General features: G+C 38.3%; 1 protein-coding gene across 11 annotated transcripts in view; it reads right to left on the bottom strand.

Moving 5' to 3' along the window:
* The window catches only part of TBC1D5 (TBC1 domain family member 5), a 289,347-nt gene that overhangs the window by 160,165 nt on the left and 108,382 nt on the right, over window positions 1-20,800 (bottom strand). For all 11 annotated transcript variants that reach the window (XR_004427683.1, XM_033166096.1, XM_033166095.1 and 8 more), the window contains exon 4: window positions 4,929-4,995. Coding sequence is in view for 10 of the 11 variants with exons in the window: in XM_033166096.1 (XP_033021987.1) it covers window positions 4,929-4,995 (67 nt within the window). In the remaining variant the exon portion in view is untranslated. The remainder of the gene's footprint in view (window positions 1-4,928; window positions 4,996-20,800) is intronic.

The following is a 20,800-nucleotide window of genomic DNA, read 5'->3' as shown; positions in this document are numbered from 1 at the left end:
TATGAGGTGGACTTGGAACATAATGCTTAAGAGGTATCAGAAAGAACTTCTAAAAAAATCATCCGTACAGTGCTAGAACACGAGTGAAACAATCAACCCCCAACTAGAAGCAAGTAGAAAGCCTGCTGCACCATTCAAGCACCAATTCCTGCCTTGATCTACCCCTCCCACCTTATATACACATTGTTTATTTGTCTGATACTAGAAAGACCACCTTAAGAAGATCCATATTAGCTTGAGCATACTCTATTACAAGTCTTTCTTACAGAGTTCTGCAAAGCACTATTAACTTGGATGATATGGGCACAATTTAAATGAGCAACATTTTAAGCTAGTAAACTATTTTCAATGAAATAGGAAGAAAAATAATTTGGAAACAAAATTATATTAAGTAAAGCATGAGGTGTCAATATTTAGTAGACTATTATGCAAAATAATGCATCGAAATCATAACTCAGTAAAACAAGAGATATTAATGTTAATACTTATACGTGTTACACGTGAAATATAATTAATAGTAGTTAGAAAATCCTTAAAAGAAAGTTATTTTGTCCTCAAAATTAGATTCTACAGAGTAAAAAACAAAAGCCTAATTGCCCCTCTCCCCAATCAGTTATTCATTAGTATATATTTTTGGGGAAAGCTGTTAAATAAAAGAAGTTAAAAATGCTCACCTTCAATTTTATTTCATAGGTCACTGTTATATCATCTAATAAGATAATTAAAAACATGCAAGCAGCTGGTACTGCGGCTAAACAGATTAATGTAATAGTCTGTAGTCATATGTGCTGGCAAGAGGTTCAACTCTTTGGCGAGGAGAAGGTCAGCTGCCCTTGGGAAGGAGAGAAAGACAGTATTTCTACTTTCTAGTGGCACTGTATTGCCAACATTAAGGATGGAGCCCACGGTTTGCTGACTAAGAGAATTACCATTCTCAGGAAGTATCAAGGGCAAAAAATTGTCATTAAAGGGGATAGTTCATTTCCTCAAATTATTAACTGTGCTTTGTATTTAGAGGTTCTAGCAATCACACACCCATAGCAAATGTAATACTTTCAATTACAAGTTTTAGCAATCCGCCTCTTCCACCAGCACTTTGTCAACTCTCAATATATTCCAGAGAGGGTCTTCTTCAGGTCCCCCTGCCTGTCTGTGCGTGAAGACCCACAAGATGGATTTTTCGGTGTTGGCTTCCAACAAGAACTTGGTTAACTCAGCAGAGTTTGATCACAGAATCATAGAGTTGGAAGAGACCACAAGGGCCATCCAGTCCAACCCCCTGCCAAGCAGGAAACACCATCAAAGCATACCTGACAGATGGCTGTCAAGCCTCTGCTTAAAGACCTCCAAAGAAGGAGACTCCACCACACTCCTTGGTAGCAAATTCCACTGCCGAACAGCTCTCACTGTCAGGAAGTTCTTCCTAATGTTTAGGTGGAATCTTCTTTCTTGTAGTTTGAATCCATTGCTCCGTGTCCGCTTCTTTGGAGCAGCAGAAAACAACCTTTCACCCTCCTCTATATGACGTCCTTTTATATATTTGAACATGGCTATCATATCACCCCTTAACCTTCTCTTCTCCAGGCTAAACATACCCAGCTCCCTAAGCCGTTCCTCATAAGGCATTGTTTCCAGGCCTTTGACCATTTTGGTTGCACTCTTCTGGACACGTTCCAGCTTGTCAGTATCTTTCTTGAACTGTGGTGCCCAGAACTGGACACAGTATTCCAGGTGAGGTCTGACCAGAGCAGAATATAGTGGTACTATTACTTCCCTTGATCTAGACGCTATACTCCTATTGATGCAGTCCAGAATTGCATTGGCTTTTTTAGCTGCTGCATCACACTGTTGACTCATGTCAAGTTTGTGGTCTACCAAGACTCCTAGATCCTTTTCACATGTACTGCTCTCAAGCCAGGTGTCACCCATCCTGTATTTGTGCCTTTCATTTTTTTTTTGCCCAAGTGTAGTACTTTACATATCTCCTTGTTAAAATTCATCTTGTTTGCTTTGGCCCAGTTGTCTAATCTGTTAAGGTCATTTTGAAGTGTAATCCTGTCCTCTGGGGTATTAGCCACCGCTCCCAATTTGGTGTCATCTGCAGACTTGATCAGGATGCCCTCAAGCCCATCATCCAAGTCATTGATGAAGATGTTGAATAAGACTGGGCCCAAGACAGAACCCTGTGGCACCCCACTAGTTACTTCTCTCCAGGATGAAGAGGAGCCATTGATGAGCACCCTTTGGGTTCGGTCAGTCAGCCAGTTACAAATCCACTGAATGGTAGCATTGTCTAGCCCACATTTTACCAGCTTCTTTACAAGAATATCATGGGCCACCTTGTCAAAGGCCTTGCTGAAATCAAGATAGGCTATATGATGTATTTCTACTCACAGGCAAAGACCTTTTTTATTTCCCCAGGCCATTTAGCTGCTATTTGTGGTTTTATTTTTTCTTTTATTTTTTAATACAGGTGTTCCTGCTTTGCTTTTGTTTTGTTAAAAACCCTGTACAGGGTTGCATGTTCATAAATTCCACTGAAATCAATGAGATTTACATATATATAAATGACTGTAGCTATTGCTTCTTCCTAGTTTGACTTTATTATATATCAATTTTAAAACAAAACATTTTCAATATATTTTCCATCGTTGCTGTGGTGACACTCTTATGGATTATTGGTCAATTCCTTTTTTCTAAACCATTATATTTCCCCACAACTATATTTTAGTTTAACATTCACACATTTTTGCTCATGAAGTTCTTATCTGTTCTTTGCAGTGTAATTTAGAACTTAGAGCCAAACAATTTGCAGCTAGCCTCATTATATGTTTGGAGCTACTTCTTACTGAGAATAAAATATTCATTTCACACCTTAAATACTGTAATGCTACTTAATAGCAGTGTCGGGTCTGCCAACTATTAAAAGCCAAGGCTTTCTTCTTCTTCTTTAATATACCATATGACCTAGCTCTATCATTTTTGCTTTCTAATTGTACCAATAAATTAATACTGTGCTGCAATAATGGCCAGCTCTGATTTATGGTAAAAATGGTTTAGTATTATTTTAGCAAAGTCGTTCTTTATCACTTACTTTCAAAGCACAATTATTATTCAGCGATCTTGTAACCAAGAAGCCTTGGGGCTATGGCACCTCACTATGTGGCAATCAGCAGAATTTAGATTCGGGGGGGGGGGGGGAGGCGGCTAAGTCTCTATTTTCTGATTATCCAGAAAGTTGGACCCAATTTGACATTAATTATACATATCAAGTGCTATGAGACCTACTGTTGAACCAACAAAATTCAATGTGTGCTGTTGTATCCTGTCACTCATCTGTCTATCAAATAACCTCTACATCTCTATTTGAAAGTCCTACGGTCACTTATATTTTGGAGTCTCTACTTCTTGACAAAATAGTAATCTATGGTTGAAGATGGCAAGACCATAACTCTTGTTTTCTCCTTTGGAAGCTAATACAGAAAAATATTATTTAAAAAAAAATCAGTCAAGGAAATCAAGGAAGCTATTTCAGTTTGTGAAGTCCTGTTCTCACAGAAACATTGTTCTTGTAAAAGACAAAACTTTTCTCAGAGGTCAACTAACATATGCCACAAATCTGTTGGATGTTCAACAGATACTCAGTGTTCATGGATTCTTCTAGTGTTTCTGTCCAGATACTTCAAAACAGACTTATTCAATACAGTGGTACCTCGGGTTACAGACGCTTCAGGTTACAGACTCCGCTAACCCAGAAATAGTACCTCGGGTTAAGAACTTTGCTTCAGGATGAGAAAAAGAAATCGGGCAGCGGCGGTGTGCTGGCAGTGGGAGGCCCCATTAGCTAAAGTGGTGCTTCAGGTTAAGAACAATTTCAGGTTAAGAATGGACCTCCAGAACAAATTAAGTACGTAACCAGAGGTACCACTGCATTGCATTCATCACTAAAATGTTATGAAGGCTGCATACCCAGGCAACACCGTTTGAGGTTACTCATACCAAGACCCCAATCTCAAGTGTTACATGCCACCTTCAAGTAAAACCAGGACTTACGATACTCCAGCAGAAGGCCTTCAGCCATTGCAAACAATTGTAATTCTTTCTGAAAACACCAAACTTCAGCATGGCCAACATTCAATGAGTAACCCATGGCTTTATTCAATTGCAGTTTAGATTCATACGATAGGCAGAGCTGGCATCAGGACCTGTCACAGGTCCTCAATAACTTGACATGGTACTGACAATCCAATCAGCACCAGGCAATTGGATCTACCTACAATGCTCCTCATCCAGCACTGCTTTAATTGTGGAAAATTAAATTACTTCCTAGACTCAGCAACCCAGCAGTATTTGGAGTGGTGCTACTGTAGCCAGGAAATCCTGCATGTGCCATTGACAGGATAGGGGACCTGTTAGAGGACACTATGCTCTCAAACCTGGAGCCATCCTGATCAAAGATCTAAAAAAAAATTGTACTGAGTTAATATGGAATTTTTAAAAAAAGTGTAAGTAAACTAAGTAGCTCTAGGCAGACAAGTACAAATAAAAGCAGATCCTAATTTCTGTGACTAGCCATGAAAGAAGAAGAATTTGCCAGGAAATGCTGATAATTCCAGAGTGAGCATTCTAGGAAAGACAAAAAGGCTTTAACCCAAAAATGGAGTGGGAGAGAGAGAGAAAAAAAGAGAGTCCTTCAAATGAAAAAACCACACACCATGAAATCTGTTCCAATCACTGGTGTGACTTCAGCATACAGTATTTCCTGAAATGTCCTCCAGTCTCTGGAGTCACACCAGAGACTGGCACAGGGCTTTTTGCAAAAGTTAAGTTAAAAGAAGAAATTCAAATTAAATGCTGACATAAATAAGTTCATGTTGTTGAACTGTAATTTTAGTTCTCAAAAGCCAGAAAGCATGAGAAACTCTCACCTATATGAAAGAAATGTTCCATCAGAATCCGAAGTATGATGCAGTCTTCCATTCTCATTTGACATATCTAGGAAGATAAATGGAGGTTTTTAGCAGGTTAAAGGAGAGTGGCATGAATGTACAGAAGTACCAGCTCTTTGCACAGTAAGATTGGGCCACTGGGAGCAGAATCAACCCTGATGCAATCTGTCTCTCAAAATGTATGGATGCACTGGTTGAGCCCCAACTATGAAGGGTCTAGCAGCTGGTTTACACATGCACGGACATCACTTAATGACGAGGCAAAAAGTGATAATAAAAGATAAAAGAAACAAAATTTTGACACAAATTCAACTATAAGACACCAAGACATGTGTGTGTGAACCATCCATAAATTTCTTAGGTATCCAAGGAAAGGCATGAGTGCCATCCAAGGAGTGCAATTTATGCAAAATCCAAGATATAAAAGTATGGTAGTGGTGCCATGCAGTACAATCCCATATATGCCCCCATCGACACGATATCTGTCATACCACTTTAAACAGCTATGGCTTCCCCTAAAGAATTCTGGGAAATTTAGTTTGCTAAGGGTACACTGGAAGTTGTTAGGAGAAAACCCTATTTTACTCATGGAGCTACAATTTCCATAGTTTCATGGGAAGAGGGGTTGATTGTTAAACCATGCTCCAAACGGTAGCTCTTGGAGAGGAATAGGGGTCTCCTAACCATTCTCAGCCTCTTAGTAAAATACAGTTCCAAGGGTTCTTTGGGGGAAGCCATGACAGAAGGAGCCTGGGTCTACCCAGAAATAAGCCCCACTGAGTGAAATGGGACTTATTCCCATAGGTTCACACTCTGTTTCCCAATAAACTGAGTTTTATACTCTTGATCAGCTCTCTGTCTGATAAGCACAGCCGTACCTTGGTTTTCGAACAGCTTAGTTCTCAAAATTTTTGGCTCCCGAACGCTGCAAACGCGGAAGTGACTGTTCCCGTTTGCAAACTATTTTTGGAAGCCAAATGTCTGACGGGGCTTCCGCGGCTTCTGATTGGCTGCAGGAGCTTCTGAAGCTGTGCTTTGGTTTTGGAAGTCAAACGGACTTCCGGAATGGATTCCGTTCGACTTCCAAGGTACGACTGTATCTAATTGATTATCTTCTGCCAAAAATACATGGGCTGCTTGATGCAGCGATGAGCAGTGAAATCTTGTGGGCACAAGATATAATGGTACTACCCCCATGAACAGGGATTAGATTAGTCACTATTATATGTTTCTGGTCTGCCAACACCAGTACCTTGTTATGAGACTGCCATGCATGTTCTTCTGAATGCCAATTAATATATTGTGCCATGTAATTCTAGCCATGGGGTACAGAATCACATGCAGAAATGTGCAATGTTTTATCATACATATGTTAAGATTGAAGTGATTTCCGCAGTCATAGCTGCAGTTGCTTAGAAGTGCTGCAATCATGCAAATTACCATATGGTGAAAGCGTGTAGCGCACACACTTATCCACATACTTTGGTGCTTAAATATGGGATAATGCAGAGAAAGAAATGATATTCATTTATTTAAGCTAAGATTAGATTTGACCATTCTTTCGGCTAAGACTAGATATGACCGCACTTTGTAACCCTATACGGCGGCTGGCTCACAATATTTGTACCAATTGAAAATATGAGAAAAGGGATTTTGCTTTGAATGACAAAATGTTTTGTAGTTCAAATTTCTATCTTCCCAGCCTATAAATAAAATGATGCATTACTGCTAAGAAACTAGAACTGCATTAAATCATGTTTTCATGGTTAATGCTTGGTAATAATCACCCCCGGTTTCTGCTCTAAAGACTAAATCATATGCATATATATATTTAAAAGTGCATAATTTGTGATCTCTGAGAAGAAAAAAGTAATAGAGAAGAATTTGCTTACATTATGAAGTTACAAATTGCAGTAGCATATTTTTAAAATACCACATACTTTTATTTTAGCATATTTAAAGCTTAATAATTTAATGATTTATTCAGCTTTAATTTATACCTTCAAAACACTCTGAGATGCCACTGGAGATCATAACAGTGGTCCTGGTTAAGTCAAATAATAATTAGAGCTTTCACTTTAAAGATGAGATTATTTTTTAATTATTGAGTGAAGTACTTGAGGTACCATACTTATATAATTACACTACTCATTAAATGGTTATTGAAAGCTGAAATGTAATTTTAATGACAGCTACCTATTTTTCTTTGCACACTTTGTAGATGACAGATCAGTCAAGAATACTGGTTTGCTCAAAATTTCTTGCAGCTGCAGTAGAGCTTTCAGGTGTAGAACAATTAGGCTGTGCTTATTTTAAAACTTTTTTAAAAAAAAATGCTCTCTCAATTAAGCGGTATTTTTATAAAGTGCAGAAATAGTGAGGAAAATGAATTGCCATCAAAGATGGTAAAGAAGATTCTGGTAAGTGGGTATTTTTCCCCTCTCTGTAGCAACAGTAAACATAATATTCAAACGTGGTTGCTAATATGTACTGCTTTTGAATAATGGCCTTTGGAAGAAAATTGCTGAGGTCACAAGGTAGGGTATAAATTCAATTAACAACAACCTGGAGGCCAAATACACATATTATTAGAATACAGCACATTTACTCATTTAAAAAATCAGCAATAATTATAACAGATATTTTCCTCAAAATATATGACGAACCAAAAATTTAAAAATAAGATAGTGGTGCCAAGTATAAAAAGCTTCTGTATACAACACTATTCCATATACTGTAATATGTCCCATGATTTTTAACTCTTTATATAATACTACCAACCTAGTAGTAAAGAGACCCTTTATGTAACAGAGTTTATTATTAAGATAAATAATGTCACTGTTTACAGAATGCTTTCCCACCATTTCAAAGATAGGAATACAATGCAAAATTAATGTTTTCTTTTTCGTTGTAAAAAAACAACAGAGAAGTAAATTTATTTCATTAACAGTATTAAAGAAAAGATTTCTGGGTTTGCTGTATGGGAAAAAGGCATTTAAGTTTAGAGAAGGGAGCAACTGCTTTGTTCCTCCAATCCCCCTGTTGAAATTAATTATAGCAAATGTTTATGAAAACATCTGTTCCATACAGTTATAAATTCTTAATTTTAGTACGGACAATTTCAGGTTCTTCCTGTTTTGAAGCAGTACAGTAACAATTTCAGGGTATACAGAAAACAGACAATTTTTACTTCTGAAGCTCATGTATATGAAATCTGCAGAATTTGAGCATCTCTTTAAAAGAAACCCCACACAAAACAGAATGAGTCTTTTTTAAAGGCTACAACAAATCAAAATATCACCATTTGATGAATGCAGTAAGATAGAAACTAAAGCTTGATTTAGTTAAAAAATGAAACTTTTGCTAAATTATGCAAACGACAAAGTACATATTTGAAAGATCTGCATCAAACATACTTTGATAAATTTGATGGCTATCCAGTCATTAAAGATAATACACTTGATATGGCTTGTACATGACAACAGAGGGTGCTAGAGAGTTTAAGATCAATAAGATCCTGTGCCATAAGCGCTGCTTTTGGACTTTTTACATAACACCCTTGCAACTACAGTGTTAAATTCAATTTACACCAACTAAGCTTTTAAAATGATTAAATGGAGCAAGCTCGAAGCAGTGTACAGAAACTGAATATAATGCCTTCAGCTAAAGAATTAAGTGCACTGCACTTCTGATATTTATAAAATAATTATTAGGCAGCAAAAAATTGAAGTACATTACACTCCAAGGGAGTTGCTGAAGTTTCCCAAAGTGAAAATGCAAAAGATATTTCAGAATTTTAAAAGGGGAGGAAATCATTTAAGTGATTACTGTAGTGTAATCTGTAAAGACAAGAGTTTGCTGCTGTTGGAAGTTTTTATCTTATTTGCTAATGGGAAAAACACAAGCTATTAATAATCGGGACCCTTTAAGTCATCAGCCTATGACATCAGGCAAAGGTTGTAATTCTTCATGAAAACAAACACAGATATAATCAAGTACTAAAGTTTAAGGCAGGTTTTCAGTAACATAACATTAAATTCATAGAAGATCACACTGTATTTGAATACTGAAAAGTTTGAAAGCTACGAGCAAGGCAACTGTAGTTAGATAAATATATGGGCAGTCAATAATTAACTTCCGAAGTTCAGAAGTTTCATGTTCATTACAAATCCAAAATCACTCTACAGTGCATGTCTGGCACCTAATGGACTTGGCACTAGGCCCTTACCAGTCCCAGGTACAGATGCCCATTTCTCTTCCAGTTCAAATCTACTGGGCAGCGGCAGCAGAGAAGAATGGCTTGGAGGCCTCCATAATGCAAAGAGGAAGAACTTTCAGTGGTAATGAGTTCTTATTAAGGACCCTCAGTAATTTCATTTTCCAGGGAACTGATGCAGCATTCTAGGGTGTAATAAAAGCTCTGGCTCCAGCTGTCCTTATTGCCTCCTTAAATTTGAGGGGTATGTGAAGGAGGTTGCATGTTTTTTAGGTCCACAGAGGGGTTTTGCAGGTTTAGGTTGTGCTGCAAACGAAGACATTGGGAGTACGGCTGGAGCTGAAGTTGGTGATTTTGCAGAGCAAATAATTCAGTTTAACTAAGCTCATTCTGAACAAAGATTTGGAGGGGTGAGCTGCCCATCAATTTTTGTACTATGGATAAATTTTTCGATTGGGGGGAACACTTCCTTCTCAAAAGCTAACACTAAACTACCGGTACTGTTTGAGCCACCCAAAAGCCCAAACAGCAATATAGGTATTTTACAGTTTAAAACAGTGCTGAAGTGAAATGCTGCTTGTGGGAGGCAGTGAGGCTGCCTGAAACAAAAAGTGGGTGAAAATATTTGCACCTTCATGTTTTAGTGCAGCAACACTTGCTTCTTGATCTATAGATGCCTTGTCATAGTGGTTGGTTCCTGCAATAGTTTTTTTTTTGGGGGGGGGGATCAAAACTAACAAACGTACAACCAACTGTAAAAACATACCAAATGGCTGAAGTTCACTTCTTGAAATACAGTCTGCTTTTCATAATGAAAAGGTAGGACAGAAGTTCAACTTCTAGCTTACTCTGTGTATCAAAATTGGTCTTAAAGGTGCTGAATGGTTCTCAAAGTTAAGACAGTTAATATCTTTGTGCAATTTTAAGTAAAAGATGTTTTCATCAAGCACTACTGCAACACACACTGTGAAGCTGAAAAACCTGGAGCATTATGGTAATTATGTCAAGCAAGCAGACTATGGCTGCAATTCTATACACACTTACCTGGAAGTAAGCCTAAGTGAATACAATGGTGCTTACTTCTATTGAAGACATACCTAGGGTCACACTGTGAGCAAGTGAACTAGGAGTTGCCATTGTAAAAAAACAAAAAAATATTCTTTGTAAGAAGCTGCTATTAGTGCAATGCAAATTAGAGTAAACAAGGGTGCACAGCAGTTTGTGGGAAATTTCCTTTGAAAAATACATAACATTGGAGGTGATTGATAACCAACAAATAATGAAGTGTTTACATAGAAGCTGGGGTCTGATTTGAAAACAACAACTTTTCTGGCAGAGTACTAATGTGTAATATTGTAATAACAATAAAATCAAAGTTAAATATGAAATAAATGCTCAAAGTGTATAAATGCCACTACAGTGGTACCTCTAGTTACGAACTTAATTTGTTCCGGAGGTCTGTTCTTAACCTGAAACTGTTCTTAACCTGAGCTGCACTTTCGCTAATGGGGCCTCTTGCTGCTGCTGCGCTGCCGGCACATGGTTTGCGTTCTCATCCTGGGGCAAAGTTCTCAACTCGAAGTAACTCTTCCAGGTTCTCAACTCGAGGTACCACTGTACTCCTGTGAGTGTTATCATGCCCCCCTTCCCAAAGGATTAAATAATAATAATCAATTTTTGGAGAGGGAGTAAAAGATGCCAGAGGGTCACCTGTCCAGCTGGAAATGCTACACAGATTGTCAGTTCCTATTGGGGAACAAAGGGGCTTGGAGTCTGGTCCATAGTTCCCTAGGAGGAACAAACACATTGAGTGTTATTTGCCACCATATGGGCAGCCTACCACGGTCTACCAATCTTCATTGGAGCTCTTCACTACTCCAAGTTGAGGTATTTTTGTTCCTGGAGATGGGGTCAAGGGGTCAAGATAGCAGCTGGTCAAGAGCTGGGTGTTGAAGCAAAATGGAAGCAGTAGATCTGCATGAGGTGTGCTACTCTCACCTCAATTATACTTGCAACCATTTGAGCAGGAGTGTCCCTGGCGTGCTCTGGTCCATGGGGTCACGAAGAGTCGGACACTACTGAACGACTGAACAACAACAACAACAACAAGTCCTTATAACATGAGCACTGCTGCCTTTAGTTCTCACCCAATCTTTAATTTTATCGAATTCATGAAAATGAAAATAAACGTTATACAGATATGAATAATTCCCTTGTTAAAATTGCCAAATGCATTTTGACAGTATGCATTCATACTGCAGCTTAATTCATACTGCAGCATTCTTCAGCAGCTTAATTGATCTTGAATGTCAACTTCAGACCACCCAGTCAGGCTTTTCTATATCATAAATTCAAATTTGTAATATCAAATTTAAAAAAGCATCTCTTTTTAACAGGTTCTATTTTAACACACTACAGATAAAGACTCTCAGCATACATTAGTATGTATATATAAAACATGCCTTTACCCAAGATTTCTTCAGTCTTGTAAAAAATAAAATAAAATTACATCATTGAGCTGCTTATACAACAGACCCGCTGCTTGACAGGGTCTTCTTCCCTGCCATAGGTTCACATGACTGTATTCAATTCAATTTCAGCTTGGAAATCCAGAATAGTTCTAGCTAACCCAAGTCAGAGGCTCTTGGAACTAATTCATGCAATGCTAAACCACAGTTTAGTTTACATCCTTAAGTCTTTATTCCTTTGGTGCAGTATCTCCCATTCAATACTCTTATAAAGAATGAATGAGAAACTGCTTTGGGCTCAATTTGAAACAGGCATTGCCAAATCAAGCTACAGTATTCTCCATTGATCCTACCCTGCAACTAAGTAGAGGGAGCAATATGGAAGGAAGGGAAGGCTGGAGGCCATGAAGGGCAAAACTCAATATGACCAGACACAAATCTAAAGCACTTTGAGCTCACCTAATACTGGGATGACACTTACTGAACTCCCTCAGTTCCAAATTGCCTGCCAATGCTATACAAACTACTTGACCAGCCCCTTCCTTCTGAAAAATTATTCAATTATCTTATTTTACCTTCACAACTTGGCTACTTTAAAATACAGAATATATTTCTTTAAAATGACAAAACTTGCTAATGTCAGAATAACACAGGTACTAATAAAAGCAAGTGAAATAAAATAAACAATAACATATTAAGCTAACAATAGCAAGTTAATACAGAATTTACAGTAAAAAGCAGATAAAGTAGAATACCATTTTAAATTACCAGAATTAATTATGTTTCAATAGCTTTGTTATTATCATAGATATGATTTGAATTTCAGGTGTAATATTCATAACAATGTGTACATATCGAGTGAAGTTTTGAATTTTATTCCAATGATATGATATTGTAAAACTTACACATAAGTGTTCTATTATCAATTTTGGGGAAATATTTTACCCTAACTTCTAGGCAACTGTTGTTTTCTTTTAAATCATTTCTTCTGCCAAATCCTCATACTGTTTTTTAAACGCAGAGGGTTTTAAATAGTCATTTACAGACATTGAAAGGGCAGCTTTTGCAAGGGAAACTCAAAATAAAATTGGGTGTGCATGCAGACGGTAGCCTGTGCCCCTCTGGATCTAAGCCTAAATCTGCAGCAGCTGAAGCTAGAAGAATTGTTAAGTGGGAAAGCAAAATTGACATATAGATGTGCAAAATGACAGCTTGTTTGAAGGGAGGAAAAATCTAACACAGAGAAGCTGCTGAGACTTCACACGGCTAAAGGAGAAAACATACTACAAGGGCAGAGTGACACAACTTTCTACAAACATTCAGTAAGGAGTGTTCTAACATACTTACCCAAAATCTATAATTATTTCTGGATTGATTTGCTACTTTAGAAGAAATATCCTTTTGTTGTTGTTCTAATAGCTTCCTATGCGTTTCCCCCCCTTCAGAATACAAGACCAGCAAGGCAACCTAATAAATGATAACCTAGAACCACCACACTTCCGTGGGTTAGATGCAGGCTAACAGTACAATCTTATACAGTGGTATCTCTGGTTACGTACTTAATTTGTTCCGGAGGTCCGTTCTTAACCTGAAACTGTTCTTAACCTGAAGCACCACTTTAGCTAATGGGGCCTCCCGCTGCCGCTGCGCTGCCAGAGCACAATTTCTGTTCTTATCCTGAAGCAAAGTTCTTAACCTGAAGCGTTATTTCTGGGTTAGCGGACTATGTAACCTGAAGCGTATGTAACCCAAGGTACCACTGTACATGTCTACTCAAAACTAAGACAAATTTAGTAAAATGGGGCTTAATCCCAGGTAAGCAGTTATAGAAGCGCCTGCTGGATCAGGCAAATGACTCATGTAGTCTTACATCCTGTTCTCACAGTAGGCAATCAGTTGCCTGTGGAAAGCCTGCAAACAGGACCCAAGAACAAGAGCACTTTCCCTTTCTGTGGGTTCTTGCAGCTAGTATTCAGAGGTTTCCTGGCAATGGAGGTAGAGCACAGCCTTATCCTCTAATAATTTGTCTAATCCTCTTTTAAAGCCATCTCAATTTGATCTTAATGGGGCAGATTTCTGAGAGTACATTTACAGGAATGTATTATAAGTTAGTTGTGCTTAAATTCCATTGAAATTAGTGGCACAAATAATGAACAACTCTTCCTACTGATTTCAAGAGAACCGTAGTATAGGGGTCACCAACCTATTTCATATGGAAACTCAGAACTGGACAGAGGACTGTGAGATGGTGCCAAACTTGTCAGAAATTTCACACCAGCATATACCCTTCTTGCCAGTGCCAGCTTATTTGCCATTTGTAGGATCTAGGCAACATGGGGCTGGGACCTCTATTTTGCAATATACCCACATTTTTGCAAAATACATACATATTACACTTGGTTAAATTGGTAATAATAATAATAATAATAATAATAATAATAATAATAATAATAATAATAATAATAAAAACATTTATTTAGCTGGCTTACATTTTTAAAGGATGCTACCACTATACCACACCTCCTGTAGCAACAACAGACCCCATTCTGTTGGAAGGCAACTTCCACATGAGGATGCCTAAGCATGCATTGAACACTGAGCAATGGTGGTTGTGCTCAGCGGCATCATCATCAACTCCAACCAGCAGTGAGTTGCTTGCAGTCTATAGGCCTTGGAAGTTGCCAAGCCACAACACCACTGAACTTGCTTCCCAAGGCCATGGTTTTATTTCTTTCCCTACACACTGTTAACTCTCCTTTGTTCTCCAGGTCCTACACTATCAGTTGCCAGAAAAAATAAAGAGTTTGTGTGGAAATTCTGGGAAATATCTTAAATTAGAACTGTAAAACAAGGATGGAGAGAGTGTAGTTTTCTCAATTTATTACAACAGCAACATTTGATCAGAGAATTGTGAATTTTGGATTCAGTGCACTAAGCCCTCCTCACTGCAGACATACATAATTACAAGTGGAATTTTCAAGCAGTATCTACCTGAAATCTGGCTTCCAATATATTAATTGGAAAAGAAAGTAAAAGACAAGGTAGTGAAAACTTCTTATAGAAATATAAAGTGTTATCTTTGTGTCCCGCTGTACTCCGTGTTAAACAGTCCCTTGCTTTAAGACATGGACCCATTTCAATTGGACAGAGTGGCTTGGATCCGAATATAATCAGCATACAGATCACACAGTGCTCTAAATCTCAAGACCGCCCCCAATGGCTTCATATAAACGTTGAAGCAAAACAGCACCCTGAAGCACACAACATTCCAACTACAAAGATGCTGAAGCATGCTACTCTCTGAAATGGACCGCCTAAGCAGGAGACCCCCACAATAAAACAGTGCCCCCCCAAATAATGGAAGAGACACAGAAGCGTGCCATGGTTTATGCTATCAAAAGTGACGGAGAGATGAAGCAGGAGCCATAGGGTCATACTCCCCTTTTCATTCTCCAGAAACCAGACCCTAGAAACCTCTAAGTTATATTACTCTAACTTGCTATCTAAAAAGCCTCACAGGGCCTGCTGCTTGCTTTTTTTATTCAGGAACATCTGAAGATGAACATACAAAATGCCTTTAAAGTAGGGTTAAAATATAACATTTATTAATTTGTCAGGTTAAAAAATTAAAATATTTTAATAGTCTGAAATAGTAACCCCAGTTAATTGGGCAGCAGGTTAATTATTTTTAATATAATGCTTACCAAAATTATGGATGATGGGGAACATCTTTCAAAAGAAGCTTTCCCCCATTCAATATACATTTTGTAATGTTGAAACAAAATTTGTTGTTTTCTTTAAAATTACTACTTTTCAGGTGCTAATTTAACCAATTAACAGACTAACTAAAACTCATATAATTAATAAATTAAGATTTATTTAATTAAGTGGCAGCTCTACTTTTTAATTTTGTTGATTTTTTTCCTTGCTGTATGTTAATATTTTAATTTACAACATTAATAAATGTGGTTGCCTTATGGTTTAAAGCTATTATTTGTTATTTTTAATAAGTTACCTTAAGAACTAAATTCAGTTCAAAGACTGCTAAGAAAATTAATAAATAAACTTTGGCTCTGTCAAATTAATTAGGTTAGAATCAATCCTAGTGTTTGGTCTGCTGTAGACAATGTGTGCATGATAGAAATGATATGCTCATCATCAAACCTACACAAATGTTGCCCAACCTAATGAATCATCTGAGTAAGCAAGACAGTTAAACATTTCAAAAATTCATCTGGGACCCGAACTGATCTGCCATTCTGATAATTGGTGGTTAGCTAGGAAGGAAACATGAGGTGTGTGTATTACTGCATGGTTTATAACTCTAACATAAAGTGTTTTTGTACACATTTATTCTGATTCAGCAGTTCCCTGCCACAAAGTTGTGTCACTCCCAAGGTCTTCCCCATGAACTGCAAGAAATGGGAGGTGGGGGAAGGGTACAAAACTGCCTGTCATTTAAATTAATCAGGATGCCAACTCACGCTTAAAATGTGTTTGCTCACCTACAAAGATTCCCTTGTCCTCAATGCTCCATCGTTCAATAAATAGCTCTCAAAAACAGAATGATCTGTCAATTTCACTTCTCTCTGTTTCTCTTTTTCCCAATCTTAAATTAAATTCTCCACATTTTGCAGTTATTTGTGATTTTTAAAAAATCCTTATGAAAATTCACCAGCATTTTAGTGCGATTTTCCTCAAATAAGCACTTTATATGCAATTTTGACCAATGTACACATTTTGCTATTTTCACTAGTATTACTTTCATGTAACAACAACAACAACAACAATTTTATTATTTATATGTTGCCCATCTGACTGATTTCCAGACCTCTGGTAGTGGCATGAGACCAGACCAAACTGGAAGCAGTTCATATGTCAAAGAGATATGCTTGGATCCTATAGTAACAGGAGATTTGAATGGGGGAAATAGTTCAGTGGCAGAGCATCTGCTTTACATGCAGGAAGTCCCAGGTTCAATCCTCAGCATCTCCAGGTAGAGACACCTGTTTGAAATCAGGAGAACTGCTGCTAGTCAGTATAAACAATATTGAGCTAGATGGATCAGTGTTCTGCTTCAGTATAATCACATCTAAACAGAAGCGAGTGGGGATAGTATGCTATATTCCCGTCACACCTTTAAAGGCAAATTATGTCAGCTGGGCCTTAAAGATGAAAGGACAAACCATAGAGATCAGGAAGAGGGACATCAGTATATTTTATCCATAGGAATAAAGATATTCTAGCCACCATGGACATTTGCAATGAGAATAAGAAATAACTTCTTAACTAAAGGAACAGTAGCACAAAAACTGTTAGGGAGATTTTCACATTTCCTTTCCTGCAGCAGATGTTGGCCAAACATCTGTCAGGGAGGTTTTAGATGACTAAGCCTCTTAGGCTTGCTGATCAGAAGGTTGGCAGTTCAAATCCGTGTGACGGGGTGAGCTTCCCGTTGCTCTGTTCCAGCTTCTGCCAATCTAGCAGCTCGAAAGCGCACCAGTGCAAGTAGGTAAATAGGTACCACAGTGGTGGGAAGGTAAACAGCGTTTCTGTACACTCTGGCACCAGTAGTAGTACTTTATTACGGTCGACGACCAGCACACACACACACAAAAAGACACATACAGAATCAATAATAAATGCAATTTAAAATTGATCTGAGATTTGATCTAAAAGGGGTTGGCCGTCTTAAAATTAAAGTACATTAAAATTAACAATTATTGCTTTAAAAGAATAAATTTAGAAATTAATTTAAAAATCAACAATTCAGATTATTATAATACTTAAATCAAAAGAAGGATCAGGAGCCACCTAATTGTGCGGACCGAAGCTTAATAGCGACAGCACAGAACTTTGCCACCGCAGCTGTAACCTTAGGGTTGGCATCTGAGAGGAGCCAATGAGTATAGTGTTCTTCGGGACATCCAGGAGACTCACATAATAGCGGAGAGATAAGTTCATTCCGTAAAGCCCTATAAAAGCAGCAACAGAGAAGTACGTGGTCTGTAGTCTCTACTTCTCCGGAGTCGCATGGACAGAGTCTGTCACCCAAAGGAACTCCCCTTTACCTTCCATCCAATACAGCAGATGGCAGGACATGATTTCGGGCCAGTGTGAACGTCCTTCTGTGGGATGGGACCTCGAGCTGAGTAAAATACCTAGCTGGGAGTTGTAAGTATCTCCGCTCCTCTGGGGTTAAAAAAAGAGGGACTTTACTTAAGTCATTTTGCCTCTCGATAGCCATTAACCTCTGCTTGACTAATGCCCTTGCTGTGTTGTAACTATGTGAACACAGGTAAGCTGGATGTAGACCTATGCTCGTCATCTTGTTTTCTATGGCTTTGCTCCAAGAGGAGCGATGTTTATCTTTTAATATCAATGGGGCAAGGCCCTGAGGATTAAGATGAACTTTCAGCCAAAGGTTACAGGCCTGTGTCCAGAGTCTCGCCTCGACGCAGACCATGCCTGTTTCGAGACGAACAGCAGCATTTGGCACACATGGAGGCACCTGGAGGGCTGCTCTGATAAATTTTGACTGGACCCTTTCAAGAAGGGTCAGATTTGGTGGAGGGGCACAAAGTTGAGCCCCATAAAGCAATTGAGCTAGCGCTTTAGCCTCAAAGAGTTTTAGAGCCGCAGGTACATAGTGTGCACCGTTGGATCCTAAAAAACCTAAGATTGCAGAGGTGGACTTCTGGGCTTCAGCCACAACGTGTGTTAAGTGGGCTTTCCTCGACCCTCTATCGTGGAAGACTATGCCTAAGTATTTAAAACAATGCACTTGCTCGATTTTTCGCCAATTGATACTCCAAGGTCGTGTCTTAGGACGCTTAGCAAATGTCATTACTTTGGTCTTCTGATAGTTAATAGTAAGACAGGCCTCTTTACAATATTGAGCAAGGGACCGGAGCGCCCGTCTTAATCCGACTGGAGTCCTGGACAAGATCAGGGCATCGTCCGCATACAGGAGAATAGAGATAGGCCTGTCTGCCAGTTTGGGTGGATGGAAATCAGAACTTGATAGTTTAGATATTATATCATTAATAAAGTCATTGAACAGCAGGGGGGCTAGTACGCATTCCTGCTTGACACCCAACTGAGTAGGCACCCGTCGTGTCAGATGTCCCTGATGGGAGCAGCGGACCAGGAGGCTTGTGTTTGTATATATTGATCGTATAAGAAAGAAAAGGCGAGGATCAATTGTTGAGGATTTCATCTTCTCCCAAAGCTTATTTCGTGAGATGGAATCAAAAGCAGTTTTTAAGTCTATAAAGGCCGCAAAGAGGGAGGAAGATTTACAAGATTTCTCGATGAGGTGTTGAAATACTAGGCAATGGTCCATGGTAGCTCAGTGTGGTGTAGTGGTTAAGAGCGGTAGACTCGTTATCTGGGGAACCGGGTTCGCGTCTCCACTCCTCCACATGCAGCTGCTGGGTGACCTTGGGCTAGTCACACTTCTCTGAAGTCTCTCAGCCCCACTCACCTCACAGAGTGTTTGTTGTGGGGGAGGAAGGGAAAGGAGAATGTTAGCCGCTTTGAGACTCCTTCGGGTAGTGAAAAGCGGGATATCAAATCCAAACTCTTCTTCTTCTTCTTCTTCTTCTTCTTCTTCTTCTTCTTCTTCTTCTTCTTCTTCTTCTTCTTCTTCTTCTTCTTCTTCTTCTTCTTCTTCTTCTTCTTCTTCCTTTCCGGAATCCTGCCTGTTCTTCTGCGATTTGATCCTCCAGCCAATCTTGAAATTTGTCTTGGATATGTAAGGGATACAGTTTACTCACAATATTGAGTAAACTGATTGGCCTGTAATTTCTTGGTTCGAACTTGCTCCCTTTTTTATAAATGGGAATTATAATGGTGACACATTATAATTTTAATGCGCCAGAAATGGTTTAGTCATGCTGGCCACATGACCTGGAAAGCTGTCTGTGGACAAACACCAGCTCCCTAGGCCTGAAAAGTGAGATGAGTGCCGTACCCTACCCCATAGTCACCTCTGACTGGACTTAACCGTCCAGGGGTCTTTTACCTTTTACCTTTAAGATATGTCTGAGTAATGAGACTTACAATATGTTCCACTGGGTCTTTTCCATTATAATGATTCGGTGAAGAGATCTATGTATGGAAGTGATGTAGAGAAGATTTCTGTCACTAAGAAAGTAATTTAGCAATTTGACCAGTGTTAAATAGTGTTAAACGAGGCAACCTTGGAAATTCAGGATAAGCATATATATTTTTGCTGTTCCAAGACACAGCCAGAAACAGAACAATAGTATGATGAAACCAACATATTACTTCTTGCATAAAGGGCTTAAATACAACCCAACTATAAATAGAGTGTTCATACTGCAATACCATGCATGAGCCCTGAGAAAATTTCAATATTTACTTACAAAGGTCTGCCTCAGGATCTCTAGCTATATTTTACATGGTACCTATGCATCAGTACAGTGATCATTTTGCTGAGACAAAATCAATTTCCTAACAGAAATATTTATCCTAATGCTAGAATGTCTATATGCCACCCAGCTATACTTTACACAGAACTGAGCTCCCTCAGGCATTCTTCCGTGCCATTGCTAATTTTTTATCTGTTAGAAAGTTCCCTTAAGCTTCTTTTAACATCTAGTGGACATGGCTTCATAAAATTTAATGCTGTTCATTAACCCCAAGCACTTAACTTTGCACAGTAATGTCAGGCATCTGACTTTTCAGTGCATGAAAAATCCAACTGGGAATTGTTTGAGAGATATAAATTACAAATTATCTATTTAGTGTGAAATAAGGCAAAAGAATCAATTGGTACATCAAGATTATTTTAGGGGTGGGGAAACAAGAATTCTGACATTCAATCTAAACAAATATTTTCATACAAAATTGTGATGAATTTACATTAATTATAATAAAAATTACAGTTACAATCAAATCCCCTACTCTACCTAGATGGTCCATGTAGCACATGCCATATAAATCTTTTAATGTTCTTAAAATAGATTGAGTTCTGATACTTTTATGAAGCATTAGAAATACTGCAATTTGATAAACATTTTATTAAAAAGATGTTTTGTAAGGGGCAATAAGGAGGTTTGTTTTAGTGAAAATCAGTTCTCTTGGTGGTGTTGTGCAAGACATGTTAGGCATTCTGAAGACAAAATTTTAAATTTTAAATT

The sequence above is a fragment of the Lacerta agilis genome, chromosome 12, assembly GCF_009819535.1.
Source record: "Lacerta agilis isolate rLacAgi1 chromosome 12, rLacAgi1.pri, whole genome shotgun sequence".
NCBI lineage: Eukaryota > Metazoa > Chordata > Lepidosauria > Squamata > Lacertidae > Lacerta > Lacerta agilis.
Note: the sequence above shows the minus strand (reverse complement) of the source record. Positions and strands in the feature narration are given on the sequence as shown.